General features: G+C 39.8%; 1 protein-coding gene across 3 annotated transcripts in view; it reads right to left on the reverse strand.

Annotated features, from left to right (window-relative positions):
- Positions 1-24,427, reverse strand: part of KMT5B (lysine methyltransferase 5B) — a 51,454-nt gene that overhangs the window by 11,849 nt on the left and 15,178 nt on the right. For 2 of the 3 annotated variants that reach the window (XM_082845378.1, XM_082845377.1), the window contains exons 2-8: positions 21,357-21,592; positions 14,528-14,675; positions 10,842-10,910; positions 6,335-6,500; positions 5,860-5,969; positions 3,809-3,975; positions 3,296-3,533 (exon numbers count right to left, since the gene is read on the reverse strand). In XM_082845378.1, the coding sequence (XP_082701504.1) occupies positions 3,296-3,533; positions 3,809-3,975; positions 5,860-5,969; positions 6,335-6,500; positions 10,842-10,910; positions 14,528-14,675; positions 21,357-21,516 (1,058 nt within the window). In that variant the 5' untranslated portion in view covers positions 21,517-21,592. The remainder of the gene's footprint in view (positions 1-3,295; positions 3,534-3,808; positions 3,976-5,859; positions 5,970-6,334; positions 6,501-10,841; positions 10,911-14,527; positions 14,676-21,356; positions 21,593-24,427) is intronic. The other variant, XM_082845379.1, reaches the window with a different exon arrangement.

Consider the following 24,427-nt stretch of genomic DNA (forward strand, 5'->3'; position numbering starts at 1 on the left):
GCCCTAGTGACATTGTGTAAGTGCCTGTTTCCCCACATCCTCACCAGCAGCACAGAGTACACTTCTAAATTTTGCCAATTTGATAGTGAAAACGGATACCTAGTTATTGTTTTCCTTGTTATGGCCATCATTTTCTGTGTAGCATCTTCCTTACCTCTCTTTTCTCTAGTGGAAGTCTGTCTTTTTTTTTAATGAGCTTATAAGAGCTTTTTGTCCTTGGGATATTAACTCTGCCGTGTATGTACCTTTTTCCCCCTTCAGTTTGTCATTAATCTGACTTTTGCTTTTAGCTATTCAAAAATTTTCATATTCACCATTTCTTGTCTTAACTTCTTTCAGAAGATTTCCACTACCCCAAGGGTAGATGTATACATTCTAATTTTTTTCCTAATCATCTTACATTATATTTTTAAATTAAAAATTTTAATCCATCTGGAATTTATCTTGTATATGGTGTGAGATGTTGAGCTTGGTTTTCTTCCAGGCGCACAATGAATTATGTCACTATTATTTATTAAAGAAATCATCATTTCCCCATACGTGGTACTAAGACTTCATACACACTCGGCTCTATTTCAGGAGTCTGTTCATGTCCTCTTATTTGTCCATATCGGCCAGTATCATCAAGTTTTGATCACAACTGTTTCATAGTAAATTTTTAATAAGGCCAACTGCCCCTAACTATACTTCAGAATCTAATTTTTTCTTAGCTATCATCAGACATACTTTCATATAAGCTTTAAAACAATTTGGTCCTTCACATTCTTCGGTCCCTCATTAGATTTCATTTCTCAAATTTTCTAGAGTGAAATTTGCAGTACTTACTTATGAAAGTATTACAATTACTATTTTGTTAGGATGGTTATTTCCCAGAAGCGCACATCAAATGTATCCTGGACACTGTACCCACGATGTCAGCACCTCTGTAAACCCTCTGTCCCCTCTCCTTCCTTCTTTTCACCCTTCAGCAACTAGCACACTGTGCGTGTGTCCCTTTCATGGCACTGTCCTCACGGCTGGCACTGTGCTAGTCTTGTTTACCCTGCCTGCATGAGGCCTAACGTAAAGTAACTAACTATTCAGTTACTATATGATGAATAATTGAATGAGTTCCTTTGGTCTCATCCTCTCGCCTAATTTCTGGAAAGGCAGAAACAATCTGGTGTTCCTGAGAATTTCAAGAATATTCCCAGCCAACCTTTAAATCAAACTTCCCAAATAGTCTGACAATAGCTGAGCCTACTCTCCGTATGAGGCCTTTCCATTTAAAAAGGATTTGCACATGTTTCTATTTATTCCTCACACTAACCCTGTGGAGCAGGCAGGACAGCCCTTCTGACCAGTGAGAAACAGTCTCCTGGAAGAGAACTAATCTGCCCGAGGGACATGATGACACATGGGGTTCTAAACTAGGCAAAGAGCTGTTTCAGGGGTGGTCTGGAATCCTGTGTATGTGGTTACATTTTTCAGGACAGCCTCCAAAAGCATATTTAGCGTATTACTTACTCCATTCATTCATTCACCAAATATTTATCAAGCACCTACTATATGTCAGGTACTGTTCTGGACGCTGGGAGTACAGCAGTAAATGAAAAAGATAAAAATCTCTGCCTTCCTGGAACTTGCATTCTAATGGGAGAATAACCAGAAACCACAAAATAAGTTTACAGCTAACATCTGAATATTAACTGTGTGCCGTTTTACATACTTTTCGTGAGATAAATTAAATCCTCACAGCAACCCTATGAGATAGTTTCTAATGTTATCCCCATTTTATAGATGGGGTAATTAAGGCACAAAAGCAGCTAAGTTGCCCAAGATCACACAGCTAATGAGATGCAGAGTCACAGGATTCCAACTCAGGGAGTCTGACGCCAGATCTCATGCACATCACTGTTATACTATGTTATCTCTAAAATGGTTTTAAAGCATTATTCAACTGTAATTAAACTACTTCATGGATTAAAGGGTCTTTTTGTGGACTGGTCTAAGATTTAACCAATGTTTGAACCATTTTTTTAATTTAGAAAAAGATAAATTTTACCCCCTGCATTCCCACTCCCTGCCTGCAAAAGGGGCAAAAATTCAGCAGCATCAGGACTAGGCTTTCTGCCCTCCCTTCGTGGCAAAGATCGCAGAGCTGGGAGAGAAACAGCTGGCGTTGTACCACGACCCCATGCCTCTGCTCTCTCACGACACAGGGGAAACCGCTGGCTTCCCTGAAAGAAGGGAAACGTGGACTCTGGGGAATCAGCATTTCTCCCGAGGCCGGATGGCTGGCGGAGAAGTAGTACCACCGCCTATCTTTGCTTCCATGTGTAAAAGGCTCTGAGGTCAGGCTGACTTGGACTTCTGCACCTGCAGTGTGGCCACACCACCAGCTCTCTCCCAGGACAGCTGTGAGGACTGAATGAGTCAGGGTGAGTAAAGCACCCAGTACAGCATGTAAAATGGGCTCAACAAATCCAGGTGTGCTCATCTGAAGAAGAATATTTACATATATACACGTATACTCGAATCACTGCGCTGTACACCTGAAACTAACATGATCTTGTAAATCAACTATACTTCAATTAAAAAAAAAAAAACCATAACCAAAAAACCAAATCCAGGTGTGCTCCCTGTGTGGCCTATGCCAGCATGGGGGCCCTCCTGCAGCACCGGCCCGGGCAAGCTCGTGAAGCTGCCTCTGAGCTCAGACACGTGGAATCGCCACAAGGAGACGAGCCGTGTGGACAGGGAGTCCCGCTAAGTCAGATTTGGGGATTTCTACAAGGACTCCAGAATCTTGATGGGTCCCAAAAGGAAGTTCTTCACCAAGTAACGGAACTTAGAAATTATTAAGAGCACGTGCATCCAAACATAACAATTCCAGAAGACACAGCTTGGCAGTACCCAAGACAACCTCAGGGTTTTTACATGATTAGCAGTGGTGAACTTCACTGGCCATTTTCGGAGCAACCCCACCCTGGCACCGTGTGTGTGTGGGCGTGTGCGTGTGCATGTGTGTGTAAGGTATTTCCCATTCTCTCTTTAAGCATATTTGCATTCTGATTAACTCATAATGATAACTGCTGGTAATGACTTTAACATTTTAAAGGGCCAGGTGCTGGGGCCCCTAAATAGTTCTGCACTCTTCGGTTTTGCTTATGCATGCTGTACTGCGTGCAATGCTGTAGAACACAAAAGACTATCCCTTATCATTTAAAGGATGAGAAGATAACACGAGTTCATGCTCATAATCATCAGGTGGTTAAAAGAATGCAAGAGCCGAATATCTTACTTAATACTTTACCTTTCACAAGTGTAACACTCGCAGAACTCATTATTTTCTCCAAAAAACCCATCTCCATAATAACAAGAAATTTCTTCTCCAGGTTCAATATCTCTTAGAGCCTTCACACATGCTGTATCTCGACCAGTTGACACAAACTGAAATAAAATCAACTCATTAAGAAACTCATACCTGAAGCAAACACAAAATACTTGAGATAAAATATTTTTTATGCTTACCTTACAGTTAGGTCTGCAATCTGAAAAATGTCCAAAAGATAAAGTCAATTAACTGTAGATAAGATCTGAAACACGAACAATTACAGAAATCTGAAATAAGCTTTCCACATAATTTTACCAACTTTTGATAGAAGTTTCAGGTCTTAAGTTAAACTACAGGAATATTTATTTTAATAGGTTTATGCAAAAAGAAGAAATTTCTATTTCCAACCCTCCTTTAAAGGAAGATAAGGTCATTCTAGGTTTTAGAAGTGCTACCCAACACTAGAGCTAACACCTTAGAAACAGAGCTTACCATGGTTTATAAACGCAGCAGGACCAAGCCAGAGCTGAGCACAGTTTTTCCTTGTGGAATACATGACACTGAAGTCGTTTTCTCCATGTCTAAGTAGCATGTTCTCCTCAATTTCTGAAAGTTCGGCAATACAACCCACCAGTAATTCTATTTTGTCATTTCGTTTCCTATTTAAAATATGTGATGTTAAAAATTACTAGTAATTATAAATCGTAAGGCTTCTTCTAATAAAATAAGCCTGTCCAACAAATACCAGGAATCGAGAAGACTTAGCTGTGCATGTTTTAGCTGACTCACTTGGATCCCCACCTGGATGTCATCTCCTTTTCCCTGGAAGCCCCACAGCCTTGTGAACAGTTACTTGTGCAGCTAGCTGCCTTATCCCTACCAGAGACTAGAAAGTCCACTAGGAATCGTGCTACCTACACCTCCGAATCCCCTACCGGACCCAGCATAGTGCTTTGCAGGCAGAAAGGACTCAAAGACCCGCCGCACTGCATTCAACTTGCTGACACTGGAGAAGGAGACAGAGACAAGCAGCAGGAGGGTCGGGAGAGCCCAGAACTGGGACGCCGCCCTGCAGAGCAGCAACAGCAAATGTCATGCAAGCCAACAGGCACTCGTCAGTGTTCTAGCAGCCACATTAAGGAAGGAAAAACAGGTGAAAGTGCTTTCAGTAACATATTTTAACCCATTATAACCCAAATACTATTTCAGCAGGTAATCAGTATGAAATATTAATGAAAAATATTTACAATTTAATATAAAATCTCACATGTATATCACAATTTGTAGCACTTCTCAATTCAGACTAGCCACATTTCAAGGTTTCAACAGCCACCCATGGCTGGTGGCCATGGTACTGGATGGTGCAGTTCTAGAACCCAAGACCTCAAACCTCCACAGCCATGTGCAACACGGAGCCACGGGAGCCGATGAGCAGGCTGGATTCTGTCCCACAGCAAACAGATACACTCACTCACATACACACACCCATGCAAGAAGCCCAGGAGGAAGGCTCTTTCCCATTCCAATTTCAGGTACCTGACCCGAAAATTTTTGCTATAAAAAATACTGGGGGTGGGCTTCCCTGGTGGCGCAGTGGTTGAGAGTCCGCCTGCCGATGCAGGGGACACGGGTTCGTGCCCCAGTCCGGGAAGGTCCCACATGCCGCGGAGCGGCTGGGCCCGTGAGCCATGGCCGCTGAGCCTATGCATCCGAAGCCTGTGCTCCGTAACGGGAGAGGCCACAACAGTGAGAGGCCCGCGTACCGCAAAAAAAAAAAAAAAATACTGAGGGTGGTGTAAGAGAGGGGTTACATATTACTTCTGGGAGATAAGGCAGGGAATAGGCATTAGAGGAAAGATATAATTACATATTCTCTCTTTCATGTATGGCTTTTAACCCTCCTAGCTGGGCTCAACTTTACTACTTTTATTTAAGCTGGCACACATATATATATTTTGAAGCAGGCATTGTGCTAGGAAGCTTCTACGCACGAAATTCCTACGTAACCTTTCTTATAGGCCAGTAAAAAACTGACTCTGGACGCCAGGTTATTCAACCCCAGCGTCCCTAACCTCTCAGTAGTCCTTGAGCAGGCATCCAGACTCAATGAAAGGAAAACACAAAGCATTCTGGCTTAGAGGGAGGATCTGGTTCAACTCAGACTTCTTCTTCTTGTTTTTTTTAATAAAAAAAATTTTTTTAAGTCTTTATTGAATTTGTTGCAATACTGCTTCTGTTTTATGTTTGGTTTTTTGGCCCTGAGGCAGGTGGGATCTTAGCCCCCAAACCAGGGATCGAACACGCACCCCTGCATTGGAAGGCGAAGTCTTAACCACTGGACCTCCAGGGAAGTCCCCAACTCAGACTTCTAATTTCACTGTCCTGACCCCAGTCACTGGGCTGAGGCACTGGCACTGCATTGGCTCCTTTAGGGTAAGCTCTGGCCTTATTCCTTCCTACAACTTTCTTAGCACATGAACAGTAATTTAAGAGAGAACTGTAAACAAAATTACTTTACGGGTTTATACTAGTATAATAGTTACCACTCTTTTGTTGCAACAATTTTGGCTCCATTTTGTTCCGATGAATATCTATTACAAGGCAATATTTCAAATCCACTGTCGGTTGCAAACATTCGCAAGTAAATAAATACCTAAAACAGAAAAAAAAAAGTGATACCTACTTTACATTATTTATCTTGCTAGACTTCCTCAGAATTATAAAAGCAAACCACCACCAACAATGAAAAAATTTAAGATTAAGTAACAAATTTTGTTATTTTAAAATTTCCCATACTTGTGTACCTGGTGACTTGGCTATGTTACTCTAAAAGCTCACAGTAAGTTTCCCTTCTGGATGACAGAGTTTTCTCTATGGAGAGTCACACAAGTTATCTGATGTGTTATTAGGTCTTCATATTGATTAGTTTCATGAAAATCTGATTTAAAATTTCAGTGTTCCCTACAATTTAGGCTCATGCAAACAGATAAACAGTACTAATTTGGTTAATGAGCTCACGTGCTCCTTGAACAATCTCTCCTGCATTTTGCTCTTGTTGAGAAAATAGTGCCGCGCCCACTCTCCTGAGGTCAGACATTTGAAGGCTTTCTCCAAGTGCTCGTCTTTCTTGAAACGTTCAATTACTTCCTTTAGTTCTTCTTGTCTTCCTTTAATAGGCCGAAATCTGAAAGAAATCAGAACAATAACTTTAGTTATCTTCCATCATCCTTGGGCCACTGCTTAAGAGATCTTGAGAAAAAAAGTAACCTAAAAACAGCCAGACCTAACAGAAGAGTCATAATAAGTAATCTGGATGATTATTACTAAAGTAATATTGATCACCAGGAGATATAATTTCTCTTTCTTCAAACTATACTTTAATATTTTTATTTCAGTTAGCTCATTAACTGAGAGGTGACCAGGTGATTCAAATGAAAGCTGTCTGATTCAGGCTTTTATAACTAGTCATCAACTTTGGGAGGTACAAAACAATAGATCTAGAATGGAGCTCATCTAATTGAGTTAGAATGACAAGAATTTTTTAAAACATGCAGAATCAAGCCAGAAGAGTGCAAGGCAATAAGCTTCAGAAGAAGGATGACGCAAACAAAATCATGCCATAAACAAAAACATCCTCTATGTACATAGTTAGAAAAACCCCAAACTAAGCATCCCAACAGGTCTTGAAACACACCTTGATGTTCCAACATCCATGTCAAATTAATCTTTGATAACTGCGTTCAGAGAACAAAAAGTGTGCAAAAGTACAACTCTAGCGGTGATACTGTTGTGGTGGTGACGGAAGGAAAAACTGTTGGGGTAGAATTTTAGAAGGCTTCCATGTAAAATCAGCTATAATGACGACAGAATATCACATGGCTATGCACATATTAACACATGACACAACCATGGCCCAAGTGAAACTTAAGTTGTACTCATTTTAAAGCTATGTTCTCGATAAAACATGTAATATGATTAAAGGTACTTGGATATTAATTCCAAAATTTCTTCTCATGTCGATTTCATTTGGTCTACTTTCCAAAATAAGGTTAGGTTTTTTTTTAAATTAACATCCAACAAAACAAGGAATTACAGACTGTTCTTCAAATAAAACACATTAAGAAAAAAATATTAGTGTCTCAGGAGAAAAACTATTTGAACTATGAATCTTGCTCTAGCATCTAAAACTGCACATCGCAGACACCTGAGAATTCTAAACTGAGATAACATCTAGCAGAGACTCCAGCGAAGGAAGCATTCAAGCAGTATTTTGTTTTCCAAATAAGCTATCACAAATGTATTCATCACATTTCAGTAAGATTTTAAGCCACAATATTTCACCAAGGCTTATTTATTAGGTGCTGTGTACACATGTGCTATGGTGGAAAATGTAAGCTAGAAGACATGGCTACTGTTCTCGAAGGTAAAATTTTGCTGGGACCGAAAGCCATATGCATGCATCAAACAGATAAGCAAGGCATCAATATGCAAGTGCATGTTCATGTGGTACAAACAACACTGCTGCAGCACTCTGAAGTATGGAAATTATAACTAAGGTGTGAGGTTTGTTTGGGAAGGGGGCGGTTTGGAGTCGACTTTGATATGGGCAATGAGGAAAGTGGTGAATTTAGATTTCTAAAGAAAAAGCAGAATATTACTATAGGCAGGAAGGAAAATCAAAAGAAGGAAAACAAAGTGAGAGAAATTCTAAGCAGAGGATCTTAAGGCTTGATTCAGAGATGACAGGAGCTGAGGGAGTCAGCTGGCGAGTAACAGTAAAGGAGCGTTCTAAAACGAGGAAGAGGGGAGACATGAGGAACGGGACAGTAACACAATTTACTAGGCAGGATCTCTAGAGGCCTTCAGATGTGTGAGCACGCTGACACCTCTAGGAACTTACTAGCTGCAGACTCCAGTTTCAGTAAGCTCTTAAAACTACTAAGTAGAACAATCTGAAGGAGTTCTAGAGACATCATATGAGGAAATGGACAATGCCCTGTTTTATTTCCCGTTTCAATCAGTTAGCACACCAGCCCTCACAGACAGACAAGTGGAAGTCCTTTAGACAATTCCAAATGTCTTTAATTAGGCTGTCAGACTATGGTATCAGAGAACCACTAACATAAAGATTTGCAGAACTGTGAAAGTATCCAAACTTCCATACAGTTATAATATTAAACTACGTACTTGCAGCCATCATTAAGTGATTTCGTCAAGATTGGGTTTCTCTAAGAAACCCAGTCTAAATCCTTCTGGCTGCAACCCTACACCACGGGGTTATGTGCAAATGAAGGACAGATAAGACCACCAAGCAGCTGTTAGCTAAGGCACACCACTCCAGGCAATACAAAGTGATGGGAAACAGATAACCGGAGTTTTACGCAGTAAACAGAAAAGCAGTAGTTCACTTCGAGCAAATACGATGAATAATCCATGATGTTAAGTGATGGACGGGGTTGCAAACGACAGGAGCCAAGCAATCTTTACATGTTCAATGTGGGACTGACCAACGGTGCCAATTGTAAAGTAAATGCATGGCTCGACACATTAGAGAGCAAGAGTCAGGACTCAGTTCACCTGAAGATCTTAAGAACATGGCAGAAAGTAAGTTACAGACCTGGAATGGACACTGGCTATTCCTGACAGGTTTTACATGTGCTCTCCGCTCCCTGAAACTTCCTCCCTGTCTAAAAATACCTTTCAGCTATCCTTTTGTTTACTCTTTGTTCATGATGCCAAACAATTTATATGCTAAAACCAACACAAAGTAATCAACTCTTGAGTTAATAATATTCTGCCTTCCACATATCCTGTGACTTTTATTTCTGCTTTCCTGCCTTCTACTGCCTCAAACACAAACCCCCAAAACTGTTCCTTGTTGCCCACTAAGCAAGAACCTCTACTTTACTTAAAATGTAATTTACTGTCAAAACTTACTGTCACAGTTGGCTGCTATAGGCGTGAAATGATAGTGAGGCAAAGGAGGAAGAAAATGGTTCTGGGTGCAGATGGGAAGGGGAAGAGACAGTTGTTTTCGATAACCCTATAGAAGAACATCAAAATCACCTGGCTGACAGTTCCAGTCAAATCCCATTGTAACAAAAACTGCGGGGAAATAAAAATTATTTAATAACATAAGATTGTTACAACTATTAGGGCCAGAGCAAAAGGCACTGAGGACCTTAGAAAAAATTAAAGTAATTTTCTATTACTGAATAGAAAAACACGCTCTGTCCTCTCCTTAACCACAATCACTCTAAATCTCCCGTACGAATTGCACAAAGCTATCCTTACGCCATGACTCCTAAAGCTAGGAGAAAATTTAGATTATCTAAAAATTATCTCTTGTTCCATAAATGAGGAAAATAAGGCCCAATGAGGGCTAACTGCTGGAAGGACTGGGACTGTTACCCAGGCCTTTCTCGGCCCCGCTCTTATCTGAACCACGAGAGCCCTCTTGTGTCGTTCTGTCATGAGAACAGGGTCTGACTTGTATTCACCGCTGCGTGCCAGCACTGAGCTCGGCCAGAGACAGCGCTGACTGGTACCCTGACAGCACCATGGAAGGGGTGGAAACAAATTGACTATTTGGGGGTGGGTGGGCTGGGGTGGGCTGGGATGGCAGGGGAGGCAAGAGAAACAGGTATTCGGCATTTCCACATCAACGTGCCCCTCTTCCCTCTTAATATTTAACATTTGCAACTTTAAATAAACCAAACATTTATTTTTCTCTTTCCACACCTCTCTGATCAATGGCTGGTATAAGAAATTTAAAAATATGTCATTTACAATTGTTTACTACTAAAAGGGGCAGAAAAAAACATATGAATTCACACTCCCACACACCTGTTCCCCACTCTTTCCAGAGACTGACTTCCCAGGTTTTCTTGCTATTTGGTTTTTCTGTTTCCAAACCCAAGAGACCACTGTGGCAATGAAGAAAAGTTGCAGATTTGTATTAGCTGCACTACCGTGCCCTTCCATTAGCATGTACAACCAAGAGCTACTGGAGGGAGGGGAAAGAGGAGGGGGGACAGAAAAAAGGGAGCAAGGGAAGGAGGGAGGAAGAGAGAGAAAAATGCTCAAATATTTAAGATATAAAATAAAACCATGAGTCAACATCGTGAACACATTTCCCCCTTGAAGAAAGATTAACTGCGAACTGAGTTCGTAGATGCCGAGTGGAGGAGTCATGCTAGGACCACAGCTCTTCATTCCTTCTTGACCTGAAAATAAACAGCAACCAGAAACATACCTGGCTGAGTCCTGCAATCAGTGCTCAGCTAATCCCATGGAGTGACTCCTGATTTTTGGATGATTTCTCTTAAAATTACCCTGTTATGGAGTACAAGTGGTTTTTTAAATACAGCTATTACTAAGACCAAACTATTTTAAAAGGTTTGCAAAATGTTCTAAAAATCGTGTTTATGCTGACACCTCCAATTACTTAACATAAAAGAACATTTATAAAGGCTGAAACAGGTTAGTTTGTATCTTATTACTGTTTGTAATGCTCTCTACCTACCTCACAGGGTTGTTGTGAGAAAAACTGTCAGATTTTGAAAAATGCCTTGAGCTCCTCGAAGGAAAGGCGCTATATAAATGCAAAAACAAACAACAACAATAAAAAACTATTTGTATAATTTGTACTTGTAATTTCTAAACAGACTTACAATATTGGTTGTAGCAGAAATCCCTAAAACGCTGTGATATTCAAGAACTTTATGAAGCCACGGGTCGGCCTAGCATGATAACAAAGTCCAGGAAGCTAAAACGCTTTCCTTCCCACATAACATCATTTTACCCTTGATTATATTAAGTTAGAAGGTCGAAAAGTTTCTTTATGCTTTCTAGTCAAGCACTTGATATTCAAGAGGCATTTAAAGTGACTTATAAATTCATATTCAACAGTGGATACGAATAATCAAATATATAAATAAGGAAAATAAAAATTAGATGGTTACAGTAGTGGAAGGATGAGTAAGGGCTACACAGGCTAAAGTCTGTGTGCCCTGAGAGGACTCTTCCCATTTCTTTACAATGTGATGTCCCCCAACTCCTCAGGATACCATGAAATCGCTGGTCACGCAGCCTGAACGAGGGCGCATTACTGAAAGCATCCATTCCTGCTTCGCTACATTCACCTCTCCACTAGCTTTTTAAAAAAATTAGAGGTATTACTAACAACTCTATTCTCTGGTTAAAAGGAAGAACTTAAGTTTCATAACTGACAAAAGTCAACTAAATTGAAATTAATATTTTGTTTATGCTTTTTCTAGGCATTCATGCCACAACTCTGACTGCCTTCTTAGTAAATACAGGGATACGTTAAGAGTAAAAATATAGGCAATTCATAATATAACCAAATAATTAAATATCTACTGTTTCTGAACAGTATTCCTGAAGGTACAACTGAAATAAGTAGAGAGGAGGAGGGCATCAAAAAAGAGAAACTAAGTTCAAATCACAGATGTATAAACATGAGAGCAAAGAGACCACTTATATAAGTAACAGACGGGCAGTTTGGAGAATTAAAACCCAAAGCTCCAATCACGTCCTCCAGTCACTTCTTTTGCACCCCAAAGAAAGAGAAGTCCACAAAAAGCTAATAATTTAAGAAATATTTATGGTTATTCAAATAAAGCACTATAGATTTTCCTTATTGTCTATAAAGTATCTTTGAAAATGGGGTAAGTGACATTCTGGTAAATTCTTGCTCAGAAGATAAAGAACTATAAGTGATAATTTTCAAATAAATCCACTAAGATTAAATGAAAATGTATATACCTTTCATTAAGATTAACAAGCTTCATTAATAAAAATTCTGTGTATTCCCCAAATGTCGGCTTACGAGAGTCTGTTAAAATACCTCTGGAATGATGCCTCTGCTGAAGGGCGGGGAGCACACCGTGCTTTGACACAGCCACAGCAACATCAACTGCTCAACCGCACTGGCCTAAGTGCCGACACTGTTACAAAGCCAACGTAGTCTAACCAGGGAGCAGTAGCATTATCTACACCATGAACGGCTATTTTAGGAAGTGTCTTGAGTAGGATTAAATGTTGCACTGGAAAATATGAATTTAGAGGTTCCTGGATATGGTAAGGTCTTAAGTTTTAACAATATCTGTGTGGTAAACCTAAACTTGACATTTTAGGATTACATGTTTTAAAGTGAGCCCTAGAAAACGACTGATAAGGAACTTTCTATCCATTTATCACATCGGGACAAAGCTCAGTAGGCTAGACGGTTTAAGACCTTGCTTCCCAACTGTAATTGGGAGCATGTTAGAAATGGAGACTCTCAGGCCCCACCTCACAGTTATTGAATCAGAACCTGCATCTTAACAAGATTCCCCAAGTGACTCATATGTAAACTAATTAAAAGAAGCAGTTGTCAAGGAGGACTTTTTAGAAAACATGAGTTATTTACTGTCACAGAACCCAGTAACAGGTAACTCTTCACCCTCTGGAATAGTCAAAGCGTGGGGGCTTCTGAATACATGGAGTTCTTTCCCAAGCCACTACAACTTTTGTTGTAATTTTGATGGAAAACTTTTAAAAATGGTTTATTTGCTTCCATGTTTCAGTATACAAGGCATAACGAACAGAATCTGTTTCAATGATGACTCCGGGCCGTAATTATGGGCCTTTGTGTAATATTCTGAATGCCACTAGACTGTTGTGTGAAACAGTGAATCACATTTCTTACCTCGGAGAAAAAAAGGCTAACAGGTGAGTTAAATACTATTAGGACCCTAATAGTAGGAGAATGAGCCCTGGTCTCTTGGGTTCACTGGGAAATAGGGGATGTGGGCTTAAAATAATGCAAACTAGATTTTTAGTTGGACACTACGGCATCCAATTCTGCTGATTTTCCAGAGAACAGCCATCCATTTGCCTATGTGGAAAATTTAAGTATGTGTCCCTCTGACGGCAGGGAACTATTTAAATAATCTCTCAAGTCCATTCCAACTTTCACTTCGTTTTAGTAAGTAAAGATATATGATGACAGGAAATTACATGAAAATACCAAAGGCACGTTTTAACCTGAATTACTTCTTTTGGGATTTAGACTATAATTGATAAATGAATTATCTTGTTTTAATTCTAGCAAGGGACAGAATTAAAATAGGAAAAAAACGGACACACGATTTTCCTCTAATCACCTGCCCCCAATTAATTACTGGTGACCACCCCCCTGGTGATCAAGCGCCTCTAGGGCAGTCACTGGCACTGCAGCTACGGTAAGAGTGAACAGTGGTCCAGAACTTGTTCCACATTCTAAATCCCTGATGTTAGGCTTTTCTATCACTCGAAAGCCTTTGCCATGGAAGTTAAGAGGCAACACAAAGTTGTAAGGTTCTGATTTAGTGCTTGGCGGCAGTCAATTATGAAATTACCTAAAGGTCTTTTTGGGAGCGAGATGATGTTTAAGAGAATTAGAATAAAGAAATTTAAAGGGTCACAGATTTCAAGAGCTAGGTAGTACTTTATATAGATGGCATTTGATACTCAATAAAGTGGTTACACATCTATTTTCTTACCTGTATACTGAATATAAGCACATCTTTAAAAATATTCACTCTAACTTATAATGACTAGCTGAGTCTCAAAGATAAAACATAATGGCAAAAATGGGATAGGGAGGGTGGGAAGGGAGATGCAAGAGGGAAGAGATATGGGAACATATGTATATGTATAGCTGATTCATTTTGTTATAAAGCAGAAACTAACACACCATTGTAAAGCAATTATACTCCAATAAAGATGTTAAAAAAAAACCATAATGGTAAAATTCCCTATATACAGTGGAAAGTATTTGAAAGAATAAAAGTTTGTAATAAAATCATGAAAAAAACGGATGCAACCTAATTTAGGTAGAAAAAAATCATACACATTTTCAAGGTTTTACAGGATGCATATATTTCTTTCAGGTAATTCTCATCAACATTTAAAACAGAATATGGAGATGCCCCTCCAACTCTGTATTTTAATAGAAGTATCCCAAGATAAGGCAAGAACACGGAATTAAAACTGACAGCTCATGGAAGCTTATGTTGCTTTTCTTGACTCACACATGGAAAATCCTCCTGCAGCAAAACCTTTCCTTTAATGTCATTTTAAATTTTGACTGAAAGTAAAATTAGCCGTCTATTTTCTTAAGTTCAACGATATCATCTGTTCCACTCAGGAGAAAGACAAAATTACCTAGTATTCATTTTGTGTGTTTGAAAACCTAAATAGGGATCAAGAACCAAACTGGTTGCTAAGTCATCATTTTCACAGAGTTCCTTGGCAGACATTCCAGAAGATGGTACATATCGACTCTGTCCTTCGAATCCTGAATTACCATTACCTGTGAGAAGAAAAAAGAAGAAAAATTAACTCGCACTGAGTACTACTGAAATCTACCTTAAAAACCTTTAGCTTCACTGCCCATTCCAGTTAGTAATTAAGAATTGAAATTGCTTATTTCTATCAGTTTTACTAATTAAGAATTGAGTACCCTTTGCAAAAACAGAAAACCAAATGCAGTAAATTAACCTAGTTATTGAGAGCATTTTGTTAGATAATATTATCAGGTTTCCCAAGAACGGGGTCTGGATAGTTGTGAGACTCTGGCTCAGATGCCTTACTTGCGTCTCCAAGGAAGAGCTGAGACACAGGAGATGGGCAGATGTTCATCACAGTAGCAAGACAGCACAAAGGGCCACTACAGACAGGGCTGGCATGAGAAGAAACAAGAGGAACACGAGATACCCTCTGCAGTAAGCGCCAGAAGGCTAAATCTCAGGAACCAAAACGGAGCCTCCAGGCGTTACCTTCCACTTCCTGCTTGTGGGCAGACGTGTGATTATCATCCCCACTTTGCTGGCAACTCAGGCCCAGAGGTTAAGAAACTTGCCTGTGATTACACAGCCAGGTAGGAGAAGAGGGGAGAGAAGTAGAGAGAGTCTGACAGGCCTATTTCTAACACCTGTTTGAACCAGATTTTGAAGGAATGGATAAAAATAGGGAAGTGACTGAAAAAGATAACTGAAGTAACTGGGTTTAACTGTGGAAGAAAAACAATGTAAAGAGAGGAAAGCAAGGCCAAATTTGTATGGATGAAGTTTCATCAGTGCTGATTCACGTTTGATGTGTACGTCACTGAGGGTCTTCATGGAGTCAGCACATGCAATTACAGAGGATACCAGCAGTATAACTTTAAGCCTCTCAAAATTAAGAGGTGGAAGAATGAGTGACAAAGTGAGACGTCTAACCTTTTCACTCACTGTTCCAATAAAGAAACACTTACATGTCTAAGTCCCTGCCAAAGGGTCAGTATATGATTTTGAATCAAATTATTTGCACGTAGGTATGTATAAAACTATCAAAGTTGTTATATTTTCTATACCAGCTTTATTAACACTTAATTCACATACCATACAGTTCACCCATTTAAAGTGTACAATTCAATGGTTTTAAGTATATTCACAGAATTGTGTAACCATCACCACAATCAATTCTGGCACATGTTCATCCCCCCAAAAGAAACCTCATACCTACTGGGAGTTATTGTCCATTTCTCCCTCCCCCACAGACCCTGGCAACCACTAATCTACTGTTTCTAGGGATTTGCCTAGTCTGAAAATTTCATATAGATGGAATCATATGTGTTTTTTTGTGACTGGCTTCTTTCAATTAGCATGTTTTCAAGGTTCATCCACGTTGTACCATGCAGCAGTACTGCATTCCTTATTATGGCCAAATAATATTCCATTGTGTGGATAGACCACATCTGGCTGCACCATTTTATGTTCCCAAAAATAGTGTATGTAAATTCTCCACATCATCACCAACACTTGTTACTACTTGTCCTTTTGATTTCAGACATTCTAGTGATTGTGAAGTGGTGGTTTTGATTTGATTTTCTCTGATGACTGATGATTTTGAGCATCTTTTCATGTATTGGCCATTTGTCTATCTCTGGAGAAATGTCTGTCTGTTCAGATCCCTTGCGCATTTAAAAATGGGAGTTTGTCTTTTTTTTTTTTTTTTGCAGTACGCGGGCCTCTCACTGTCGTGGCCTCTCCCGTTGCGGAGCACAGGCTCCAGACGCGTAGGCTCAGTGGCCATGGCTCACAGGCCCAGCCGCTCCGCAGCATGTGGGATCTTCCCGGACCGGGGCATGAACTCGTGTCCCCTGCATCGGCAGGCGGACTCTCAACCACTGCGCCACCAGGGAAGCCCTGGAGTTTGTCTTTTATTATTGACTTGTAAAAGTTCTTTATTCTGGATACTAGTCCTTTATCAGATATGTGATTTGAAAATATTTTCTCCTGTTCTGTAAGCTGTCTTTCCACGTTCTTGATGGTAACGCTTAAAGTTTGCAACTTTGGTAAATTTCATGTACTTTTTTATTTTTCTTTTGTTCCCTGTGCTTTTAGTGTCATATCCAAGAAACCACTGCCTAATCCAAAGTTATGAAAATTTATGCGTATGTTTTCTTCTGGGGGGTTTTATAATTTAAACTTTTAATTTAGGTCTTTGATCCATTTTGAGGGTTTTTTTTTGTGGTACGCGGGCGTCTCACTGTTGTGGTCTCTCCCATTGCGGAGCACAGGCTCCAGACGCGCAGGCTCAGCGGCCGTGACTCATGGGCCCAGCCGCGCTGTGGCATGTGGGATCTTCCCGGACCGGGGCACGAACCCGTGTCCCCTGCATCGGCAGGCAGACTCCCAACCACTGCGCCACCAGGGAAGCCCCTTTTTGAGTTTTGTACATATAGTGTGAGGTCGGATTCAACTTCATTCTTTTGCATGCGGATATACAGTTTTGCCAACCCCAACTGTTGAAAAGACTATTCTTTCCACAATTTTATTGGCACTTTTGTCAAAAATCAGTTGACTACAAACATGAGGGTTCTTTCTGGATTCTCAATTCTATTCCATGAATATATATCTACCCACATGCTAGTATAAGACTGTCTTGATTACTGCAGCTTTGTAGTAAGCTTTGGAACCGAGAAGTATGAACCTTCCACATTGTTCTTTTTCAAGACTGTTTTAGCTATTCTGGATCCCCTGAATTTCCATAAGAATTTTAGGATCAGCCTGTCAATTTCTGCAAAGAAGCCAGTTGAGATTTTGATAGGGACTACATTCAATAGGCAGGTCATTTGGGGAGTATTACCATCTTAACAATATTAAGTCGTCTAATCAATGAACATGGGATGTCTTTCCATTTATTTATTTTTCTTTCCATTTATGTATTTTTTATTTATTTTTGGTTGTGTTGTGTCTCCGTTACTGCACGAGGGCTTTCTCTAGCTGCGGCAGCGGGTGCTACTCTTCGTTGCGGCGCATGGGCTTCTCATTGCGGTGGCTTCTCTTGTCGCGGAGCACAGGCTCTAGGCGCGTGGGCTTCAGCAGTTGTGGCTCAGGGGCTCTGGAGCGCAGGCTCAGTAGTTGTGGCACAAGGGCTCAGTTGCTCCGCAGCATGTGCGATCTTCCCAGACCAGGGCTCGAACCCATGTCCCCTGCATTGGCAGACAGATTCTTAACCATTGTGCCACCAGGGAAGCCCTTTCCATTTGTTTAGATCTTCTTTTAATTTCTTTCAACAATGTTTTATCATTTTCAGAGTTGAAGTTTTATACTTTATTGTTAAATTTATTGCTAAATATTTTTTCTTTTTGATGCCCTGTAAACGAAATTGTTAATTTCATTTTTGGATTGGTTACTGAAAGTGCACAGAAATACAACTGATTTTTGTATACTTGTATCCTCCAACCTTACTGAACTCATTTATTCTAATATTTTAGTGGATTCCTTAGGATTTTCTATATACACAATCATGTCACCTGCAAATATTGTTTTACTTCTTCTTTTCCAATTTGGATGCCTCTAAGTTCATTTTCTCACCTAATGGTTGTAATCAGAACTTCTAGTACAATGCTGAATAGAAGTGGTGAGAACAAATATAGTTCTGTCTTGTTCCTGATCTTAGGGGAAACCATTCACCATTAAATATGACATTAAGCTTTACCAGGTTGAAGAGTTCCCTTCTGTTCCTAGTTTGCTGTTTTTATCCTGAAAGGGTGTTGGATTTTGTCAAGTGCTTTTTCTGCATCTATTGGGATGACAGTATGGTTTTTGTCCTTGATTGTATTCATATGGTATTACATCAATTGATTCTCAGATATTAAACCAAACTTGCATTCCTGGGATAAATCCCACTTGGGCATGCTATAGAATTCTTTTCATCTGTTGCTGGATTTGGTTGGCTAGTATTTTATTGAGGATTTTTGCATCTATACTTATTAGAGATATTGGTCTATAGGTCTTCTTCTCTTATGATGTCTTTGGTTTTGGTAGCAGGATAATATTGGCCTTTTCTTTGTAGGTAGTGGTTTTTTTGCTTTGTTTTTAAAATTACTAATTCAATCTTTTTTACTTGCTATAGGTTTATTCAGATTTTGTATAAATAAGATTTATTAAATCGGTTTCAGTAATTTATTACTTTCTAGAAATTTGTTCACTTAATCTAAGTTACTTAACTTTTTGGTATACAGTTGTTCATAGTATTCTGTTACAATCCTTTTTATTTTTCTAAGGCAGTCTAGTAATGTCTCCTCTTTCCATGTTGATTCTTGAGTCTTTCTTTCCTAATCAGTCTTGCTTAAGGGTTTGCCAATTCTTGTTGATCTTTTCAAAGAACCAACTTTTAAGCTTGCTGATTTTCTCTATTCTCCTTCTATTCTCTATTTTGTTAATTTCTACTCTGTTATTTCCTTCCTTCTGCTTACTTTGGGTTTAGTTTGCTCTCTCTCTCTCTTTTTCTGGTGTTTTAAGGTGAAAGGTTATTGATTGAGATCTTTCTTCTTTTTTAATACAAGTGTTCACAACTATAATTTCCCTCTAGGCATTGCTTTAGCTGCATCCCGTAAGTTTTTGGTATGTTGTGTCTTCATTTTCAATCATCTCAACGTATTTTCTCATTTCCCTTTTGATTTTGTCTTTAACCCACTGGTTATTCAAGGAGTGAGTTAATTTCCACATATTTGTGTTTCCCAAATTTCTGTTATTCATTTCTAATTTTACTCCATTGTGGTCAGAACATATATTGTATGATTTCAATCCTTTTACATTGATTGAGGGGCTTAAAGTATGGCCTAGTCTATGGTCCATTCTGAATAATGTTTCATGGCTCTTGAAAAGAATGTGTATTCTGCTGCTGTTGGGTGGAGTGTTCTATAGATGTCTGTTAGGAAGAGTTGGTATAGGACTATTTGAGTCTTCTTTCCTTCTTGATTTTCTGCTTAGCTGTTCTATCCATTATTGGAAGTGGGGAACTGAAGTCTCCAAATTACTGTTGACTTATCTACTTCTCCCTTCAATTTTGTGAGTTTTTGCTTCATGTATTCTGCGGCTCTGATGTTAGGTGAAGTCGTTGCAGTTTATCTAAGGTGACGCAATGCTTTGTTTCTCTTCATCATTGGCTCTATTTTTGCACCATTTGTGCCCAATAATATTCAATGTGATGCTGTTCATCTTCACACTCTCTGGGTTTTTCCAACCCATCCCTCCAAATCTGTCTACACTTGGCGAAGTGTAGCTCATGTAATGGTCATTTTCTAAATTCTTATGTACTTCCAACAACCAAACTAATTAAGACCTTTTTGCACTGATGCCCAAAAAGGAGGCCAACAGCAATTCGGGAAAAAAAAAAAAAAAGATTTAAGAGATGCCTAATTTACTGACCAGAGCCAATACCACTGCCATAATCACTACATTTCTCAGTTCCTTCAGGTTCCCACCACATGTTAAGGGGGTGAGGAGGTGTCCAGGTAGAGGCAAACCCATCAGTCTTGGGCTCTCTCCTTACCCCTATCCCAAGCAGGGACATCGTCTAGTTTATTTGGTTTGTTTGTTTTTTGGTTTTTTTAAACAGAAGCAGTGACCTGATCTGATATGGAAAAGTTAAGGGCAGCCTGGGCCCAGTGAATAGCATAGACCCATAAAACGTAAGAAGGAAATGAGATCAGAACTGGTGCACTCTATCTGAAACTGTAGCAAATGCCAGGCTAATCAATCCAAATCTACCGGAAGTAGGCCAATTCCAAAACAAACTAAGGCTATTTAGTTGTGGCTAAATTAACCTTAGGAAAAGAAGAAATATAAAAAGTTGTCTGGGACTTCCCTGGCGGTCCAGTGGTTAGGCCTCCGCGCTCTCACCGCCAAGGGAGCGGGTTCAATCCCTGGTCGGGGAACTAAGATCCTGCAAGCCGCATGGTGCAGACAAAGAAAGGAAGAAAGGAAGGAAGGAAGGAAGGAAGGAAGGAAGGAAGGGAGAAAAAGTTGTCCTTAACGTGGCCATCTAATTTTGGACAATATTTATATAGCTGCCTACTTAGCTTTACACTTATCCTGGGGCATTTTACTACTCTTAAAAGAACTATGAAACATGTATCAAATCTACACTTTCTTGAACTCTCAGTAAGTAGCCTCATTATCACCAAGAGATATAGAGGTAAAAAAGCAACTCATTATCAATACTTCTTCTCTGTTAGGATAAACTGTTCACCCTATATAAATAGAAGAAATGGTGACAATTTGAAAAGCTGCCCTAACTTCCACTTATCATGTAAATTAGGGTTGACTTTATCATTCATATTACTCTGTAAGTTTTTAAAAAAATACATACTTAAACTTACATCAAATATAAAAAAACACAGTTTGAACTTAAAAGAAATTTAATAGCAGTACTTTAATATTTTTAATAGAACAAATAACCATTCAGTTATAAATTCTACAAAATATAAAGTTATGCATATAAAAACATTATATTAAGAATTAAACTTGAGTTGTATACAATGTTTGATGAGAATAAAAGTTGATATAACTTTGAAAGAGTAAAAAAACTATACTGTTAACTGTGAGAACATAAAAAAATTGTTTTGAAAACAACAGAGAACAGAATACACATTACAAAGTGGAAAGAATTACTGCCCCATATCACAATCAAAAGAGTGACAGTTGAAGTGTGTACATACATCTGCTTGACCTCCTCTCGGCTGCGTTCTTGCCAGCCTTCACGGTGTCCTTTCCCGTGTGCTGTAATTTTGATTGATTCTGCTGATGGTCATTAGACAACTTGCCTCCATTTCTCCTGCCATTCAACACCATGTTCTTGGATTCTCCCAACCACTTCATACCCACAGACAGCCTGACCCAGGTGCATTTAGTCACTCTCTTCAAATAGCTTAGAGAATAATTTCAATGTTCTCTCCTAACAGAAACAAAACATGAAAAAACAAAACAAAATGGGGAGGTAAATACATAAAAGACCATATGCTACACAGACCCCTGAGACATTTTCAGAGTATTCAAAGTAACTTAGCAATTAGTGTTTCCGCTCTTCACAGACTACCTTGGCTCCCCCTCCATCCCGCGTCACGCTGAGGTCTACGGTGCCCCCAGAATGAGGAGGGACTCGTTCTGCCTTGCTCATTGCTTGTGCTTTGAAGAGCGATGGGTAACCAGTAAGTGCTCAATAAATATTTATCTCTTTCAGTTGCCAGTAAGAATCATCTTTGCTTCTTATTACCCTGATACCTAGGTATATAGCTCAATAACCTGCTCAAATTACACGTTTTGGTAACATTCTATTAACTCTGTGAGGAAACAAGGAAGTTCTCTCTTCTCTTCTGAGGAGCTGAAGAAAAGGCATCTCAGTTAAGCTTTGTCCACAACAGCTTTGTAATGTCCTTTTGTTGCTGTTAGTCTGAAGTCAAGATTCAGGATATTTAAGGGACCAACATTCGAATATCAAAGTATTGCCCGTCATGAAATACCTGCCTTAGCATTCCTTTACGATGGCAACAAAAATTGAGATTATCGTATTTGCTAATATAGTGGTATCCCTCACTATCTGAATTTTAGTTAGCTGAATTTGGGCACAAAATGTCTTGGATAGTGAGAAATGTTTGTAATTTATAAGGACCTTCGGAAGTGAAGGTATAATAGATTACATTTGTTGGTAATGGAATGAGAAAGGATGTCCATGACATCACCTCATTACAGAATTATGCTTTAGTGTAAGTCAGACTACAAAGGCTCTAGGATAAGAAAGTGTAAAAACAGAACTTGAGAGCTAAAGGAACTCTAAGATTCTAGCGTAACTCTTTCAATTTGCAGATGGAGCTGAGGCAGCACGCCCAATGCCACACAATCAGCCTGCAGCCGTAGCCAGAGGAGAACCAGGCGTTGCTGCTCAAGGGCCTCTCATCTCACCACACCAGACAGAGCTCATTTTCCCTCACTTTTTCCAAACACACAGAAAAGCACACATGATAAATTATTCTGAAGTGCTCCCAGAAATGTCTACCTGGAGATGCCTTTAATGATACCCAACACAAATACAAAATATTAGTTTTTACCTGGCCTCCAGTCTCTTTCATGTCACAGGAATTCCGTGTGAATTCACGGTGAGGTAAAACGTGGGTGAGAGCAACATGCTTAGGCAAAAACGTGAGCAACAGCTGGCCCACGTTAAGGGCACTTTCACAACTGTTCCCGGACATGCAACTCCCTCTCGGTTCCTGCACGACTAAAATTCAATTAGTATTCAACTTTTATTGTGCCTACCTTTTGATTCTTGTAGGTGTCACTAAACCCAGAAAAATGCTGCTACTTAAATAATAGGAAAGGGCAAGTAAAATATTGATACATCAGTTCTAAGCTAAGTATTTTTCAACTAATACTTTATCAAATTAAACAGAAGACCCCCTATTGATGATCAAATCTCTTATATTTATACTTAGACAACCTGTCGTTTTGACTGGCTAATTCCTTCATGTTCCAGGAAGTCTTCCTTGACCCTCACTGCCAAATCCAGGTGGACACCCCTACTATAAAACTGGGTGAGGGACTGCCCTGGTGGCGCAGTGGCTAAGAATCCGCCTGCCAATGTAGGGGACACGGGTTCGAGCCCTGGTCCGGGAAGATCCCACATGCCGCGGAGCAACTAAGCCCGTGCGCCACAACTACTGAGCCTGTGCTCTAGAGCCTGCGTGCCACAACTACTGAAGCCCGCGTGCCAAGAGCCCGTGCTCCGCAACGAGAAACCACCACAATGAGAAGCCTGTGCACCGCAACGAAGAGTAGCCCCCACTCGCTGCAACTAGAGAAAGCCCACGTATAGCAACGAAGATCCAACACAGCCAAAAAAAAAGCCCTTATGTCACCATATAGTGAAGGCCTGTCTGCCTCCTTAATGGACTGAGAGCTCCTGAGGTCAGGAACTTATTTTTCTTTTCTCTAGTACAGCACAAAGTAGATCAAAGGCACTCAGCTTACGAAAGAATAAATAAATTAGGTTGTGGTCTAAACCACCTCAAAGGAGCTGCCACTTTTGTACTTTTTTTAAACTATAAATTATAACCTGACCTCTTCAAATTCTCTTCTTCCTCAAGATGCTTGTGCTGTCACAGGCGGCTGGAGCAGCTCTGGCACAGCAAGACATGGCAGGAATCAGCCATCACCGCCATCAACCTCCCTACTGCCTGCCATCATGCTTTCTGGTTCACCCCCGACTCTGCACCTCCAGAGAAAAGGAGCAACAAGGTGGTAAAGTGCTCTGGGTCCTTCAGGAAATTCATCTCAAGAACGCCCACACATAACACACAGCTTACAGACAATGATGGAAGAGTGTGTTTTTAAGACCCTGTGGAGCCCTAATACTCCTCAATGATTAACACATAAAATGTAACTATACGGAACAGAGAAGAGCCATGTGGCTTCAGACAGAATTAAGAGACAAAAGAAAGAGCAAGTCACCTCTCCAGAGAATCCTTAAGTCGCAACCAAGCTTCCTACTCAGGGATAAAAAGTGGAGAACCTGCGAAGAGGCCCAGCAATCTGTGTTTTAATAAGCCCTCCTGGTGATTCCGACACTAGTTTTCCAGTGTCAGAACTATTGTTCTAAGTTACTTATTCATTCATTTGTTCGTCTGTTAGGGCGAAGAGCAAATACCAAAATTTTAAGAAGTATGGAATAAAAATTTTTAATTTGAGGAAATTATACCTATCAACCTAAGTTTTACCAAGAATTTGGACAAGTTCA

Source organism: Leucopleurus acutus (genome assembly GCF_964270905.1).
Source record: "Leucopleurus acutus genome assembly, chromosome: 8".
Lineage (NCBI taxonomy): Eukaryota > Metazoa > Chordata > Mammalia > Artiodactyla > Delphinidae > Leucopleurus > Leucopleurus acutus.